Here is an 18,988-nt window from a genome sequence, read left to right on the forward strand (position 1 = left end):
TCAATTTTTAACTTTCTTTTTACCTTTCCCCGTTTTTCACGATGTTCTAGTAAAAGGGTAATGTTTATAGTACGGTAAAGTTTAGATCCACCTAATCCAAATCAATATCTATAGTTTAATTCGATTCTTTATCTTTGTTTACTCTCATCTTAGTATCTTCTGCACGACTCTTTGATTGTAACATGTGGCATTTTGCTATTTTCAAGGTTCAACGATTATGATTACAATGGTGGGGAGGTTATATTCATGGGATTTCAAAAATGTCATGTCTTCTTTTTGTTTTCTTAAATGATAGATACAAAACTTCATTTGAAAGTTAGAGATTGCAAGTGCAAAAGACTATTATCCTAATATTTCTCCAAGTTTTTTCATTTATTAATTTTTATTTTGTTTGGGGATTTAAAAGCCAATATGCCATGTGTCATAATCCAAGAACTGCATGGAACATAATCATGCAATGGCAAACAATAATTTCATCTTATGCTGGTTCCTAGAGCCTATCATCAAGGTAACCAAACCTAGAAAAGAAGTGTGTTGAAGAATATATTCTATGTTCTACTAAAAAAAAAAGAATATACTCTATGTGTGGGTGAAATGGTAATCCTTAGCTCTCTTTTTTTAAGGGCGAGAATTTAGGTCATCTACTCACGTCATCCACATGGCGAGGACCAAGGTTGCAATGGGGTTAGGTTGGAATTGGTCTTTCGAAAGCCAATTCCAAACCCGATGTGCCCTTAGCTAACCCAACCTTGAGTCGTAGTCAAAATAATCTAAACTTCCCACCCCTTCAAAGTCACAGTCAAGTTGACCTTGATTAACCATAACTATAGAGGCTAGGAAGAGAGACACAAGGGTTTGGGCGAGCCGAGCTAGGGAGAAGACGAAAACGATAAAGACAAGGTCAGGCTGGATTGGGCCCAGCTCGAAGCCCTAATTTGGGCGTAGGCTAACCTAACTGAGGGTCAAAAAATTCCCAACCCTAACTCGACCACAAGACCATATTTTCTCAACCTAGAGCTTGAAAAACTTGAATTGTGAGGGCCAAACTTGTACAATCAGTGAGATGAAACCAAATAGAATATCCATAATCAGATGGAGTGGAATAAAAAAAAGGAGAAAAGATATGAATGCCATTTGACCATATCACCCTTTACCTACAGTGTGTTACTGCAAACCATGCAAACCCAATTTCCGGAATTTACAAGACTAGTTCAAATGTGCGAATATCAATACCTTTAACAGTGACTCTGTGGAAAACAGAGAAAGCTTTTAATGGTAATCAATGGTGAAAACAGGGCTTTCTGGGTCTGATGGTGATGGGTCAAGCTCACCTTGACTGTCATCCACTGCTAACTTCAACTTTAATGGAGCAGTTCTCTTTTCAGATAAGAAAGGCAGTTGAGGTGTTAAGCCTTGAGCCCAGCCCACACTTTTATCTTCCATACAAAACGGGATTCCCAGAATGGATGAAATTACGAAACTACCACTCCTCCTGATCAATAATCTCACCTTTCCACCGGTCCCACCATATCCGTTAACATTGGCGGCTCACCACTATGATTGTGCATTTGTGATTGTCTGATCTGGTCAACGTCATGGTTTATCAATTTTCAAAGCAATGATCAACATGATCATTGGCAAATCGGGACGGTAGAACCGTAAAAGAAGGAAAGTCAAACTTAATGGAAGGAAGGGTAATTTGGAAATTAAGAAGACAAGGAATGGCATTTAATGAGGAACAATCGTTTTCTACAATTAAAAGAGGGGTTAAAGTGAAGGACTGAAGAGGGCGGCTGTTGGTTAAATGCAGAGGATTAAAGAGTTCTTGGGATCTTTTGGGTTTTGGGTTGAGCTAAGAGGGAAAGTGGGAGGAATATAAAATTGATTTCCATAGATAAAAGAGAGAATGAGAGATGCATCTCAACCTAGGAAACCCTGAACTCTTTAAAATGGAATACCTTAAATTATAAACTAATTGGGTTATGTCTTATCTCTGTCTTTAATGGCATGTCATAATTAATTGGGGTGAGAGAGTAAAGGAAGAGAGAGAGGAAGAAGGAGAAACAGGGGCAGAACCCAGAACCCAGAACCCAAAATCCAGAAAGTGATTTGATCCTTAATGGGAGCATGGGATAATGTTTTATTGTGTTAGTTTGTGAGAATTTTGGAGGAAGAAGAGCAATGGGTCGTTGCTGTTTTCTGAAGGTTGTATAGAGAGACAAGGAAAGAGAGAGTTTAAGCGCAGCAAAGCCGAGAAGATTTGTGATAGGAGGAGGGTTCAAGTTTCAACTGGGGAAACATGCTCAGATCCATCCCTACATCACTGTTCCACACTTTACCAAATCCCAAAGGTTTCTCTGTCCTTGTCTCTTCTTTTTATTATTTTCTCTTTTTATCAGTGTTTTCTCTTCCTCTTCTTCCTATTAGCTGCTTCCTGTTTGGCCTTTTGCTTCTTTCATCTAAACAGAAAAACAATTCAACTCAAAACTTTCTTCTTCTTCCTTTTGCTGTATCAGATATTTGTTTGTTTTTGAAGTATTAAAGCATGTTTGCCTTATGATAAGGCTTGACATGCAGATAGCTCTTCATCATCCCTTTCTTCCCCACCTCGCTCTCTTCATATGGATTTTTTATCATGATGGACATGAGTATCGGTGTAATGGTGGGTTTCGGGTTTTACTCGTACTAGGTATTTGGTTTTTCATGTGTCGCTTGTACTTGGCTTTATTTTGTTCTTCCTTTGAGGAATCCGTTCTGAGCATTTTTTTCAAAATTAATCTGTATGGTTTTCCCCCTTGTCTTGTTCTTATATATCTTTCAAAACTACTTTGATATCAACAATGGATAGTTGTCTATTTATTTGATTCATTCAGTGAATTTCGTTCGAATTGTTAAGATTATTGTTCATTGATTTTGATTGTTGTCATTGATTTCATTCTTCCCTTCTGAGTCTGATGATTCTCCTAATTTTGTGCTTGAACCTTGTGTTTTTATGGATTTTATATTGATTTCAAAAATAGAATAGAGCATAAGTTGTTGACTTAATGGTATGATTATGCATAGAAGGGGCTATAATAATTGTGAGATTGTAAAAATAGGAGATGTAACTGAGTACATTAAAAATGTAATGTTTGTCTGCATGTTTTATTTAGTCACAACTAGAGTTATTGGAATACTACTTATCAGTGTTTTGTTATGGAAGACTGCTTGTTCAGTTTTTCCTGTAATTTTTAATTTGATAATAAAACTGAAGTTAATAAGTTTGATGGCTTTGGTCCTGCATAATTGCAGCAACAGTTTCACTTGATTTTTTTTATTAGTTGTCATTACTGCTTTATATGTCTAAACCAGTAAGCCTTTTGTGTACACATGTTTGTCTTGAGTAACTTAGGATAAAGCAGAAGCTGTTGATCTGAATGCCAAAAGTGTTTTGAGAAGGGAACAAAGTAACCCTTTTCCTCCAGATTCAGAAGTTGGTCTAATTCATGTTAAGCTGGGGGTAGTTCTTTTCAGTTTTCTGTTTTTGATTGAGATAGTTTTTGTTGCATGTTGGGCTTATAGTTTGCGATTCGAGGAACTTGTGTTGTTGTGCATTGGTTATTTCACTTCTGATTTCAAGAATTTACTCGTTAGCTCATGGGTTTTTTTCTTCGGATTGTTAGCTTCTTTCTTTGGTTTATACTTTTCTTTGATAGGTAGCAATGGCTTTTGATGCTACCTCGTTGGGTTTCTACAATTAGTGGTTGATTCGAATGTCGAATTCACTTTTTTTTTTCTGAATAATTTCTGGTGTGAGAAATATTAAAAACTTTTGGTAGAATGTATGTATATGGTTTATATATATTCTGCTGGCTGCAGAATGTGTTTGTCATGCATTCATTGGTTGGTCTAGAACAGGACTTTGTTCAGTATTCGTTCGCTCAAGTTCTTTCTATATGCGGTTTGTGAGGTTAATGAGGTAGGAGTAGATTATCTCATACTTGATTCTGAATATTTCAGAGACTGTAATTATTAACTAATGAATAATTCAAGATACCCTTTGAGATTTAAAGGAAGACTATCGTGACCAAGGTTGTGTTGCCATATGTTGAGGTTAACATGTGTGGAAAATCATTCTCTAGTTTTTTAGTATGAGTTGCATTTAAGCTAGAAGGATGGTTTTAGAATCCTAACCTAGCAGTCAGATAGGCCCAAAGAAGTCAAAGCATAACACCGTCACATAGAGTTAAATTTTGCATATTATTTGAGAACTGAAATATGTTAATGAAATTGGGGACCAAGAAATGGAAGAATTCATTGAAGGAAGACAGAAAAAGGGAGAGTAGTTAAGAAGTACAGAACTAGATAAGATGTTTAAATCCATCAGCAGCAACAATACAAATTTGCAAGAACAACTGGTCAAGAGGTGGGGGGATTGAAGTAAAAAAGAGAAGGCAATCCTTCTAACACAGTAGCATTGTAAACACCAAATGTGGTGCAAAACCTTGAATGCAGCCAAGGATCAATGTGGCCCCAGCAAACACTGAAGTATGTCTGAAAGCAACCAAAAACTTATTCAAGATTTGCTGAAGACAATACAAGATTCAATATTCGCTGATGACAATTCTAGGTATGATCAGTTTGTATATATATGTTATTTTATCTGATGCAGTTGTATTCCCATGGAACATCTTGCAACAGTTTGAGAACCTAAACCAAGATGAACTAGGTCCCAACCTTGTTCTTGTTCAGTAGGATGTTTAGTATTTACTTTAATTGAGATCGTACATTATCTATTTTTGTGTAGTTATTATTAAAATTTTCAATTTGAATCTCTTTCTAATGTAAGTTTTGGGAAGCATTTTTTTTTATTATATTTTTCCATATTTTCTTGGTTTTTGAAATAGATGCATAACGAATGATTTTAAGCAGATGAGAAAGAATGAGTTGAGTTTTTGAATTTTGAGAATCCTGTGTGGCTGTGCATGTGCAGTCTTCTCTCCCTCTTACCCCCCCCCCCCCCCATTTCCTCTGTGATGTTTGCTCTTCACCCCTGCAGCTCTAAACCCTTCCCAGATTTCTTCCTGTCATAATTACCCCCTCCACCCAATTTGGTATCAAAGCCAAAAAAATATTTCTTGTCTGATTCTTCCTTTTACCTAAATTCTTTTGTTCTCCATTGCTGTCTACCATCATATTGGTACCCCCACAGCACTCCGACCCCTCTTCTTCTCAGTCAATTCATTTAAAGGCCATCTTCAGTCTCATTCTCTGTGAGCTATTCCATTGTGACTTCTCATCTTTGCCTTTGAAAGAAAAAAAGGAAAGAGACGCCTGTGTCTTTCTTCTGCAACCCTCTGCCCTAACTGAAACCTGATCCCCCCCTTTGGAACCACCACCTGCTTCCCCCCCCCCCCCCCCCCCGTTTGTCTTTTCCCTGAACCTCAATCTAACCCAGGATTCCGCCAGCAAGAGATGAATAAGAAGAAGGTAGAGGAAGAGCCCCCCCCCCCCCCCATGCGGGGGGAAGGGGGAGCATACCTGGTATTCACCACAAGTCCTTCCAACACTGACATCCTCCCTGTCCCACTTCTTCTATGTGCTCTTCTCCCTCTGTCTCTCCCTGCAACTCTAGGCCTTCCTCAGATTTCAACCCATTCTAACTGGCCCTCCACCATTATCTTAGTCCTATAAAAAGTGAATAATATAATAAAGAATATTGCGAGGACCTGTTACTTCTACTAAATACTCCAGTATTCGAAGTTCAGTATTAAAAATTTGAGCTACTCATATTTATGAAAATTAGTTTTCTTGATTAGTTGGTTAGGTACTTCGACTTGTGTTGCTCATAACATTGCTTAACTGATAAACTACCATACTGAAAATTAAACCTCTCAAAAATTAGAGGGAAGATAGATGAAATTATTTACTGAAAATTAAACCTCTCAAAAATTAGAGGGAAGATAGATGAAATTATTTACTGAAAATTAAACCTCTCAAGAATTAGGGGGAAGATAGATGAAAGTATTGAACCAACCATTCAAATTCCAAAAATAGAAAATACTAATTATGTTTCCTAGTTTCACAATAAAATAATGCTCCTATAGTCATATGTGGGCAGAAGCATCATAATACAGTGTAGGTCCTGTAGGAATTCCTGCATCAGAGAAGTTGGAGTTAAGATCTTTCGCCACTTATAATTAGAACATGGTCAGAATCTTTTACTCTCTGTCATCCATTGTCCAGATGGTCAATCACCATCAATTTATTTCAAATAGTCAATTAACAAGTACAGAATGTTTATTTTTCACTGATTATATCAGAAATTCCACTTGCCTACACCATACATATACTTTGATTTGTATCTCCAAAGTCCAATTTCTGGCAATGTGAATGTCATTACTGCCATGGTGAGTTTGATCTTGTCTTTCTTATCATTGGAAAGTTGTGGACTTCCTGAATAGGCATGCCTGTTGAATTTGGTTGCCGACCTCAACAATTCAACTGTATACTTCCTCATTTCTGGCATGGAACCCTTGTGTGTCCATAGAGACCCTGCAATACTTACAATCCTTAATTTCCGAAGCAACTAGCAAACTCCATTTTAGCTGGAACCTGACATCTGAATGCTGTATCTAGGTTGTATATACCTGCAAAATTGGGGATCAATCTGATCACTCCATGTGCCAAAGCAGGTAAGCATGAAGAGAAAGCTCTCTTCACAGCCATGGAGGAACAGTTCCTCAAATAGATTTTGCATAATTTTTGTGTTCTGCTTCTTTTGAAATGACTTATTAGGTTGCATGTTAAAGCAACCATCTAACATAGAAATCATAACTGAGAAATTTGGATTTATAGAATACATGGTATAATTTTCGATCGAAACCACCGAAATTTTGGTTTTTGAAAAAAAGGAGACAAAGCCTGGGTGAAATGAAAAAAGTATCAGGTTTTGACTGAAATGGTCAAAATTTCAACCAAAATGGGTCGAAACCTTGAAATCTGGCAGGTTTTGACAGCTTTTCCCAGATTTTGCCGTTTGAGTTTCAACCCCAAACCATTCTTTTTGCTGGTTTTTTATGATTTTAACCTCTTTTTCTCCCTAAATAAGTAACTCCTCTGCTTTCAATCACACCATTTACTCCTTCGGGGATTTTGGAAGATTCTTGCCAGGTTCATTTTGAATTTCCTTTTTGTATTTTTTTTTATTTGTGCTTTGTTGATGGCTTGAATGGTCTTGATTTTTGCTTTGTTGATCGCTTGAGCGGGAGCTGTACAGAGTATTTTCCCTTATGACACAATTCCCTAGGATGGGATATCTACGTTATGTTGATGATCCCACCCATAGAAACACAATGAATCAATTCTTAGACAACCTTAGGAATAACATGTCATGGGAAGCTTTAATCCTTCCAGCATGGGACTTAGCAAAATGCCAGTTTCATTGTCTTCATTATGCTTTAAATATGTAGGAGGCAAGAAATCAGATGAAAACACACATCATACAAAGGGTGAAACTTGCTGTCGGAACTTGGGTCGAAACGTACCAAGATTTGACCGAAATTTTGGAATTCTTTCTTTCAAAGAATCCATTTCTGTACTAAGAGTAGGTTGATAACCCACAGCAGAAGGCATTCTGCCTAATAAAGCAGACACTTCGGATCTCGCTTGGATGAAACAGAAGATATTGTCAATAAATAGAAGTACGTCTTGTCGTCTTGTTCATTAATTTTGGTCAAAACCAACATATCTTAGTTTCTGGCCTGGTCGAAACCAGCCAGCAACTGAGATTCTGATCCTTGATGGAATATAAACAAAATGAAGTAGTCATTTTTAACTTTGGGTTTGAAGCATGTTATATATTTTCTGATGGATCATGCAAAGAGTGCGTTAGGTAGTTTTAACAGCTGTCCATGGACTACCAAGTGGCTGCACACTTGCTTAATAAATTCCCCATGATAGCTGTATTCTCTAGTTTCAGTGGCTGTGAATGATGACTCACTCCTTAACAAGATAGAATAACAATAGAGAGTAAATAAGTCTGCTAATAGCACTTGTATTAGTAATGGTTGTTGCCTTCCATGTTCTAAAGGAGGCTATTATATTTTGGAATTTGGCTTGGAACTATAATGTGACAGTTGAGCTTGTACACTTGGAGGGTAACCTAATTAACTAAATATGTATCTTTGAATGCAAACACTTTTAGCTTCATTTTCTCCTTCTCTCTCTTGGTTGAATATCTGCATGGTATCAACTTTATATAATATTTATGAATGCCATTTGGCTTTGGCATGTGGTTTACACTTTCATTTGGCTTTCAGAATGATCCAGTAGTTTCACTGTTGAATTTTGTCCCCTTTCTATTATATTTATTCCAGTAAGCTTTCTTATGAGTTGGTAAACTGGTAACTTGTTATTAGTGGCTCAAGTTTCAGGTTTTCCTCTCCACTGAAAATTTTATACCCTCGTCATGAGTTTGATTATTATATTGGCCATAATTATTTACTTTGGTTCTTTTGGTTTTGCCTTATTCATATGCTATATGTGAATCTCTCTGGTTATCCTATCAAGCTACAACTTACTTCAGTAATGGGCTTTTGAGCAGGATTACGAAAAAGCAAGTGAAAAAGATTCTTGGGGTAGTTTTGTCTTGGAGGATCTTGCATGTTGACTTAGAGATGCTGGGGAAGAGTTAGGGAAGTTAAATATCATGGCAAAACATTACCCAAGAGTATTCTGATCAAAGTTCTGTTCATTCAACATTGCCAAGTGTTAATTGCCACATTGTTTTGTAATAGCGTTGGTTCACAAATTTTACGGTCATCTTGGTCTAAGAATTTCAGCTTGAAGATGGGCTCTCCACCCTGGCATGGTAATGCTAAACATTTAGGTCAACTTCAACATCAAGATTCGTCCTCAACTCAATCAAGTGGGCAGTCTCACCATGATGTGGTGGCTGCTGGGGGAGACGATCTTCATGGGCAATGCATTTCAACACAATCAGGTATACCCTGAGTAAATTTTAAACCTATTATATCTTGAATTACTTTGATTGGTTGAGCCTTGACCCACCTCAACAGTTAAGTTGAGCTAGTACAACCATCAGCTTGCAGGTGCCGAACATGGTAACAACCTCACCTTGAAGTGCATTTAAGGCAGTTTACATTTGTCCCAACTAGACCTTGCAGTAGCAGAAGCCTCATACACTGGATCTCTCTCATCTTTATTACCTTTGGTTTCTTTTTCTTTCATGTGTTTATGAGACATAAATGCCTTTAAAAAGGCCTTCCTTCTTTCTGGTTACAAATGATGCTCAAGTTCAGTTTTTTAATACTTTAGTGAAACTTTTACATGAGCTGCCAAATTGTTACAGTGTCTTCCTTAGTGAATAAAGGAAGACAGTGAATAAAGTTTATTCAAGGAAAGAAAAGGATACTAGCAGCAGTAAACACCTACAAGACGTTACCTAGTTGACTGAGGTACATCAACTTCAAGGTGTAATGGTTGTGACTGGTATTTTGATGGTATGAGTTAGGGTTGGATTGGGAAATAGGAGGGTACTGATCCCATTATTGTTGGGCGGAGTGATGTGATTCTGAAGTTCAGTCATGGCATATTCAGAGGGAATAGGATGGTTTTCTTGGTAGAAGTTGAGGATTGCCATTTTTGTTCGGGGGTTTATTGTGAAAATGAGGTTGAAAAAAACTGGAAGGCATTGGTTGTTTGTAGTTATTTAATTCTTCAGGGATGTGGGTTGATAGTTCTGACTTTGGAATATGAAGCCTAGTGACCAAAGAGAGAGATCAGACAGAGACTGACAGCATAAGAGGGTATTCCCTTATTGTTGCTTATTTGTGCCGTATTATTCTGATATTGGTGATTATCACTCTAGGGTAGATTGAATTTCTCTAAATACAACAGATTCGAGTGTAGTAGCCTATCTCGCCTGTACCATCTTTTTCTACGCTGTATCTCTTTGTTTACTCATCACTTCTTTTTTCTAGAGACTTGAGTTTTTTTGGCCCCCATATAATTTTAGAACATTGTTCTGACTTAAAGCATTGTCAAAACTTGACTAAAAATCAACACATAACTTGATGCTGTGGACTGTGGAAAACATGCAAACTGTGAGTTCCCCCAATTACTCCCACAGGACAGACAACAGCTGATGGTGTGAAAATGGCCTCCCAGATTCTATATTTTCTGGGTGTACATCTAAAAGAATTCCGTGGGGAACCCCATACCTCCAAGAAAGCTCTTTGATTTTGCCTCTTCTGTCTCAATTGGGAGAGGGTCTCCATGTTGGCATGGGAGGATTCTGCAAGCTGCAGCAATTATCATCCAAGTAGACTCCACATTTTAAAAATAGGTAAACTAAACTAAAATAAATTTATTTGGGGGCGCCTCACTGTTTTTTGAGTGAGCATGTCAAAGAATCCAGAGATGGACTGTGTGTGGATCTTTTCCTCATGAAATATATCCAGAACCTAGTCTCCTGTCTTTTTTTGGTTATTTAGTGTAGAACTCAAGAGCCACATTTTTTTGGGGGTGGGTGGGGAGGAAGAATCTTAAAGTGAGATTGTTTGAGGATCTTCTGTTCCCTGTGTATCTAAAAGCTAGGGCTAACCAGCTGTTTATGATATTCAATTAATTGTACTATATACCCAGTTATCTTATATCAGGTTCAAATCCAATGCAAGATAATTTATATATGAAAGAGAGGGGAATGGAAGGTGTGTAGGAGAGAGAAAGTGTTTCTGTGCTTTCAGGTCTTAGGATAATATAATGGATTGTTTTTAAGTATATCAGTGCTTGAGGGTTCAAAGGATTTTCTATGCCTTCAGCAGTTCTCACATTAAAGTTCTCAACTTAGGTTTATAGGGTTATCCCTTAGCCTAGGTCTAGCTAGTAGGTGCACCTCTAGTAGCATCTCATAAACCTAGGTTGTACAGAATCAGCAAAAAATAAGAAGTCCACTTCCATTGCATTATCGAATCATTGATTTCCATTTTTGTGTCAGAACTGTGGAAATTTTCTATTTTGGCATTCATCAGAGAGAGATCATGTGATGTCTACAAGATTGATATTATTGCATGTAAAAAATCTCATCTATATAATATCTTTTGTATCTCCCATACCATGTGATGCCCCTATCTTAAAATCATGCTTGTGATCCAATACTAGTGCTGATACAGTAGAGCTTGACAATGTGTTTTTCATTTGTGATGGTGTTAAAATGTCTTGCTTCATGCGTTCTGTTGTATCGTCATTGCTGCCCATTAGGATTACTTTTCTTAATTTAGGAAACTTTCTTCGTCTTTTTCTTGGATGAGGTAGTCATTTTTCTAGATGATCTTCTACTACAATCCTTCATCTTGAGAGGTCCAAATGTCTGCACATTGATTTGCTTCATCTTGGTGATTTTAGCTTCTATGAGGCTTACATGAATTCTTGACTGTAATCTGGATTTTAGTGTGTGCAAGATAATTTTTAAAATTGGGATTGGGTTAGGGATATGACCACGTACTCAAACACATCCAATTTTTTGTGGGTGTTCTCAGAAATGTGGTCTACATGGTAGGTTTTCAGTCCGAGTTACTTTCAGTAAAATGAAGAGGGGATATTTATTACCCCCAAAAAAAAATTCATATATCATATAAAATCATGAACTGGAAGTGATATATATTTTTCGATCGGTGAATTGATATTGGTACAACATCAAATTACACCATAAGACTTGGAAGGACATTTTTCATTGTAACTTTTGATTATCTTCTAGTGTGGTCATATGAAGTCTGTTATATCTCCTCTGTTACACTGGTAGCACACTTCAAAGGGGATTTGTTTCCATTTATTCAGGAATTGCTGAAAGGTTTGGAAAGCGAATGGAAGGTCATCTTAAACCTGTTGTTTCACTGGGAAATCCTGATTTTGTTTATTCTGCTTCACAAGTTGATTTCGGGCAGACAGTGGTAAGCAAATTTGTCTGCATTTGGATGGCAATTGCAAGATAATTGTGGGTCTAATGCTTCTCTGTGATCATGTTTCAGGGTCCCATTCAATACTGTTATGCTGATCCATATGGCAGTGCGCTAGTGGCCGCATATGGAGCACAGGCTATGGTGAGTGTCATTAAGTTTCTTTGTTTTCTTTCCTGCTGACTTCTAATGCTTTTACCCAGTGGTGATTGAGATGGTATTTAAAGTTATTACAAAGAAGCTGGCTGAAAATTTGCACTCTGATATGAGTTTTGGTTTTGCAGAGCTTAATGTGCTTTGAATGTTTTCTAATGTTTGACAGTAGATATGCTTATGTACTTTCTCTGTTGCATATCTTTTCTCGAGCAAATGTACAGAAACTAAATTTATCTCTAGTAAAAAGCAAAATGGCGATTTCTGGTCCTTTCTGCTGAGCTTAGGCTTTTCTAAATGTGGTCCACATGTACCCATTTTTTCTTTTTTAAAAAAAGGTAGCAATATTAAGCAGAGTAAACTAGCAAACCAGCTAACTAAAAAGGAAAGAAAAGGAAGAGAGAAGAGGAAGACATTGATGCAAGAAGAAGGCTCTGCAGAAACAAGCAGAGCGGGTTGAGTCAAAATTCACTCCTAAATATAAAAGGAAACCATTGATGACGGCATGACACGAACTAAGAAATAAACCAATAACAAATTAATCTTTTTCTTACTTCATAATATCTCAATACGAAAAAGCTACCCAGGAGCACCTAGAATTTTCATTTGAAAATGCTGATCAAGATCAGCCTTTACTTGAATATATATCATCTCCAGTTATTATAATAAGAATATAAACCATCAAAACCACTATCTTAGACCTTTGGTGTCATACAAGTACAAAATATTCAGAATATCACTGTGAAGACCCACGGTGAGTAACTATAGAGCTGAATTTCCAAGCCTGGCTCTGGGTGATTGACTGATTGTTTAAACAATTGATGGCCTTACTGTATGTAGCCTGCTAGTCATTTAACCCATAGTTGGCTTGAGCTTGCTAATTGTTTAAACCCCCTGAGGACATACCTTAGGTTGCCCCACATAAACCTCCGCACCAGATCACCATATAGGAACCGCATTTTTGATATCCATCTGATAAAAGACCAATCAATTTTCACTTTAAAAGAAACAAGTATGGAAAAAGTTCAACTGAACGAGAAGGGTGAAGGTCTCAAAGTAGTAACACCAGCTGTTTTGATTATAACCCTTGTTAAGTAGCTAGGCATTAAGTCGCTCAATGGAGACATTTTGATTGTGCTTGATGGTGTTCACCTGGCAACGTTGCATTATCCTTAGTTGGAAGAAAATCCATTAGACTCTGTGTCTGACAGGATAATAGAACATCAATCTCTGTTTCGACCAGCACTTTCCACCCAATTTGAGACAAGACTGAGGTCTAAAGTATTGGTATTGGATATTATATCATTGGGTGATTTTATGAGACGTTATGTATCAAATATATGTATAGCACATTATATATATGCATAAAAATGGTCAAGAAATATATGGAATTACCTTTTTGGTCCAAAAACAGTATAAGTATTGTATAACCTGCATTGATGACTGCAGTTCATGTTAGCTTGTTTGTTACCTATATATAAATTTCACATTTCAATATCCCTTGGTTGAACAATAAAATAAAACCCTTGCAATAGACATAAGATGCTAGGGTTGTGTCTTCCCTGAGTGCATAGAAAATAGTATATTAATCAGTTGTCCAGGCTATAGAACTTAATAATATATATTTAACTAAAAGACGAAATTTGTTAGCTAATCATAGCTTCTGACAGTCACTTTGCATTTCTTGGGACTAGACATGGGAAAAATGGAAGTACAATTGTACAAAATACCATATATGATGGGGAGGGACAAGGGAGAGAGTGAGAGAAACGTATCTTCCATTTTATCTTTCTTTTTTGAATGTTCAAGGGAGTAGTTGGAATTGTGAGTCACAGGAATTCGCCAGCCCATCCACTGAATCATACATAATATGCCATTACATAGACAAAAGACAGAACACACTTGTATAAATCATATGTCGTTTCGTAGAGGAGGCATGCTTCATTTGCCTATGTACATACATTATACATTATACATATATGCAAGTATGCATTTGTTTGTACGTGATCACAAATATCATTGTGCCATAATCACCCTCATAAGTTTCAGGTTTGACCTTTTTTATGGCCAAATCTTCATGTTACCTTTAGGATTGACCTTTTTAAGGTAAATTCTTCATCTTACCTTGTAAGCTGCAGATAATCAATTCATATTGACAAATTGGAAGTATTCTTCATCTTACCTTGTAAGCAACTTGACTGTTCTGCCTAGACTCATCCACTAAAATAATAATTTGCAGACTGTTTGGGTCTTCTGAGTCCAAAAGTTAATAGATGTCCTTTCACATTCTGAAATATATATCATCAGACACCAAATGAAATGTTTGCCTTAAAGTGGGTTGGGAAGGCTTTATGATCGTGCATTTTCTCTGGTGGCTTCAAGCCCTGTGAATTGCATCTTGCGTGGTTTCCAAAAACACAAAATGGGCAACCCTTATGGGGAAAAACATGTGAGCAGGTGAAAGCTCCATGCTGACGCATTTTTCTCCTGTGAGTCCAGCACTGTGATTTCCATATTCATGGTTTCAAAACTTTCCCTTTCTTTTGTCAAAAATAGAAAAGCACATTGTTCTTTTTTGCGTTTTTAAAGGTTATATTTGCTGGTAAGTAGAATCGATGTAAAGTAGTAGTAGTTGCTCATGAATGATCAACAGAACAAGGCAACTGTTGGTTCACAGACATGCTTCTGTTTGAAAGAACTCCTTTTAAGTTCTATTAAGTGCCCTGCTTGCAAGTGTGGTTTTCTTGTAGCTGTTGATATTTCTTATCATGTATCTGAATTTATGATTGGAATATGACCAGATTCATCCCCAAATGATGGGGATTGCACCTGCACGGGTTCCGTTGCCTCATGATCTTGCCAAACATGAACCTGTCTATGTCAATGCAAAGCAGTTCCGTGCGATTCTCAGACGGAGACAGTCTCGAGCCAAGCTTGAGGCTCAAAACAAACTCATTAAGGATCGGAAGGTGTCTTTCTATTTATTATTCCTTCATTATTTAATTGTCCTGAGCAATCATTTTGGACTTCTGTGATCATTAATCTGTGTCAATTCTCTCAGTCTCACATAGAAATTTTGCAGCCTTACCTTCATGAGTCTCGCCATCTCCATGCGCTGAAAAGGGTTAGGGGGTCCGGTGGACGCTTTGTCAATTCGAAGAAGCTCCAGCAACACAACCCTGGTGGAGCCACTAATGTCAATAATGCTTCAGACTATGGTCATCTACAGCTGGGTGGAAATCTATCAGAGTCGGAAGTACTCCAATCAGAGAATGGGAATGGAGGTGCTTCTTGCACATCCTGTTCTGATGTGACAAGTGGCTCCAATGGTGATGATATCTACCATCAATCAGATCCCAGGTTCTTACTTTACCCTCCAGACATGGGTCAAACCATGCAAGGTGGTGATGGGTCACAGCAGCGTGTACCTGTTATGCATTGAGAGATCAGGGAAGCCACATTCAGATGAGTGGTTCATGTGCAGGGATTCTTAGATCATGATCAACGTTCGACCACTAATGCCTGGCTTGTGGTATTCCTCTGGCAATTCATCCTTGGCTCTGTTACTTCGGTTATTATGTTTCATGTTTTCTGGCTAACTTGTGAAGACAAGAACATGGATATTGTTACTAACTGGTTTCTTTGGTCTGTGAAGTCAAATGGGCACTTAAGAAAGACTTGTTCAAAGATACTGCTGTTACGTATCTCCAGGATTCATCCTGGACCATGGGCAGCTTAATATTTGAATTGCCTGATAAATAGTTAATTGACATTTTAGCTTTGAAAGCCCTACCATTAGTTCTCATCTCAGGATGGTTTGGGAAGCAGTAGTTCTGTTCAGAGCTGCAGAGAATTAGGTTGCGTGTGCTTTCCTGCTGATGGCTGGTATCGACCCATCAGATAAGGTCGAAAATGTGATAGATGCCTCTGGAGACACGAGTCATTCACACTGATGTGTTAATGAAAGCCGTACCAGTGCCAACTCTGGTGAGCTTCTTGTTCAAATGGCTTCATAGTTAACGAGGTGCAGCGTTGGTGTTTGGGATCTGAGTATCCAAGCTCACACCTCTGCTCCCTTGTCAAGGAAACAGATTCTTCAGTTGGAGACTAAACTATCTTGCATTTTTACTACCTCAAGCTTGCTGCGCTGCCTGGTGCACCCATGCAATAACTTTAGTGTGCTTTTGACGTTTACCAGCCCAAAGTGCGTAGATGCAGCCTCAGATGTGTCATATGGTTTAGTGGTTGCAAGGACACACGATCAAGGAGGTTCACTTGTGTATGGTATATAGGGGTGTAAATGAATAGTCGAAAATCGCTTTCGTATCAGAACTGTATGAAAGAACGTGTTCAAAATCAAGGCAGCTATTGGCAGGCAAGCTACCTCTCTCCGTCTGGATCAAAAAACGGATTCTCGGCTCAGCAGCCAGAACCGACAGGACGCCTGTCTCCTGGAATTTTGGTTGTCCTGTTCGGATCAGGGCTGGGGCGTATGCCAGGTGACAATGAAAAGGATAGGTAACCCACTTATAATAGTTAGTTTTTTCATTCGGGCTTGCACTTATCCGTTAAACTATTTATACTATGCGGATATGGTATATCCTTTTCTTGCTGATTATTATCCGTCCGATTTACTTATTTGAATTTATTTTTATAAATTTTTACTTGATATATATGACTATTTTTCTACTAAAATAAATACTAAAGTTGCTAAATTCTTAGATTTCAAATTTGATCTCCCAAACAAAATGGTAAAGATGTCTACAGTAGTTGAAAACTTATATATCAATTGGTATTCATGCCCATTTATTTAAGAAAATAAACTTTCGATTATCATCTAAATCTGACTGAATCCGTCTGAAAATGGATAGGATATTATTTGAATTCGTCTGAATATAATATGATGTGGATATGGTATTACCATATCCAATTTGAATCCAATCTGTTTACACCATTGAATTTTTTATTTTTTTTTGGGTAATTGTTTACACCCTTGAATTGGTATTCATATCATCGTTCCTGAAGGGTAGAGCAAAGCTTCCCACAACGATGGTTTTGCAATTTGGAATTAGCCAATTAGAATATCCATCTGAATCGGCCTTTGAAAAAAAAATAGAATTCATCCTCGTATGAAAAGCCAAACAAATCTGTAAGATTTTGGGTTTGATCGGTTTGACTCGTAGAGCTGCAAGCTGTTGATGTCATTTTATTTGATGACATTCTGAGTTCTTGAGTGTATTAAGTTGAAATTTCCAATAACGATATGATTTGTTCATGGAAAAACAATTCGAAATTTGTCAAATTTCAGCTGTTAAAGATTTTTTTTTTAACTGAAATCAAGACATATCATATATCATCAAGATATCTTGCGATAAATTGTTGAATCGACCGATAAAGTGCGAATATCTCGATTTCTTACTATTCTATAGCAGAATTTTCAAGGTCAATAGATGATTTATCAATTTTGTCCCAATGATTCAAGCATCAATAGGCAATGTGCCAAACGTGGTTAAAATCTACATAGAATAATTTCTATAAATAATTCAAATTAGGAAGACACTTTGTTGCAAAATCTTCAATTCAATGGGCAATCTTATCAATTATATTCTGATGATTTACGCTTCAAAAGGCAATGTGCCAAATGTAGTTGTGAGAGGAGTATATGCATGAAATTTATGAAAATAATTTAGATTACAAAAGGATTTTGTAGTGGAATCTTCAAGATCAACGGACAATTTTTTCAATTATGTCTTAATGATTTGGGCCTCAGAACATAATATGCCAAATGTGGCGAGGGATGAAAATTTGCATGGAATAATTGACAAGTAATCATTCAAATTTATCAAGTCTCAATATGTTTATTATTGGCATCAAATTAGGCTAGACACAAAAAATGATCAAAAATACCCCTTGAAATCGGGGATCGAAATCTGGCCTAAATTTTGGCCGATGGCAAAAATGACCTAAAATACCCCTTTGGATGAGTGAAGGGTTGTTGCAATGCATGGCAGAAGGATTTGAGGTGTCAATATCCCTACTTGAAATTGAGGTGTTTAATTATAGAATTAGATGCAGTTAAGAGATGCTTTTCAACTAGCTTTTTCCATTCAACTCTCCTATATGGGAATCTTTTAGAGATTGTTAAGTCACTATCAAGGCCCTTCATGGGCTCCACACATTGGCCAAGCTGCAGTTTGGTTCGAGAGACTCTTAAGCTAGTTTTGAATTTTCAGTTTGCTCAGTTTAATTATTTTCCAAGATCAAACAATGTTTATACAGATTATTACCCAAAAAAAAATCTTTATACAGATTACCTAAGTTAGGGTCCAATAAATTTATGATGTCTACAGTTTGGAGGCACTCTCTAGTCTCTACCATCCTTTTTTATTTTGTGTAGATTCCTCTTTTTCAACCTTAGTATTTCTATAAAAAAACTAATACAAATTTCCTTTTCCATCGGGTTTATGGAAGCTGAAGATCAAGTAAAATGAAAAAACGTTGCAAACGATCCATCAGCTCAAGAAAGGGGAAAGACCACCAGATGTTAATTCAAGAAGGCATCTGACAAATTGGAAAGCCTAAAGAAATAAAAAAATGACAGTACCACATAACCGAATCCCGCCACTAAGCAACGGGATTATTACTTGGATCGATAATACGGATAAAATTTCCGGATAGAGTAAGTTTCAACATTTTTTCTCTAAAAAGATATGATAATCATATTTGAAAACTGATCAAAAAAATTAAAAATGACAATCACCAATCACCAATCAATAATCGGATAGTTTATCAGATCGTATTATTATTGGATATCCAACAAAGTTTCGGATTCGAATTCGGATACCTTCTCTAAATTTCTTGCGAATTTGGATTCGGAT

The 18,988-nt window shown here is 37.1% G+C and overlaps 1 protein-coding gene across 3 annotated transcripts; it reads left to right on the forward strand.

The window, feature by feature from the left end:
* Nucleotides 1-1,805: 1,805 nt before the first annotated feature.
* On the forward strand, nt 1,806-16,942 carry LOC149021538 (nuclear transcription factor Y subunit A-7-like). 3 transcript variants are annotated; one of them, XM_089149758.1, is made up of 6 exons: nt 1,806-2,351; nt 8,567-8,983; nt 11,839-11,951; nt 12,030-12,101; nt 14,912-15,079; nt 15,193-16,942. In XM_089149758.1, exons 2-6 carry the CDS (start codon nt 8,830-8,832, stop codon nt 15,550-15,552), a joined length of 867 nt encoding a protein of 288 aa, XP_089005884.1. In that variant the 5' UTR covers nt 1,806-2,351; nt 8,567-8,829; the 3' UTR covers nt 15,553-16,942. The 3 variants fall into 3 exon arrangements, with proteins under 3 accessions (XP_089005884.1, XP_089005882.1, XP_089005883.1); XM_089149756.1 differs by having other exon boundaries at nt 1,809-2,351; nt 8,585-8,983; XM_089149757.1 differs by lacking the exon at nt 1,806-2,351 and adding an exon at nt 2,367-4,609 and having other exon boundaries at nt 8,585-8,983.
* The last annotated feature ends 2,046 nt before the right edge of the window (nt 16,943-18,988 follow it).

This window comes from Hakea prostrata, chromosome 3 (assembly GCF_041222555.1).
Source record: "Hakea prostrata isolate BN-2017 chromosome 3, UWA_Hpros_2, whole genome shotgun sequence".
NCBI classification, from domain to species: Eukaryota; Viridiplantae; Streptophyta; class Magnoliopsida; order Proteales; family Proteaceae; genus Hakea; species Hakea prostrata.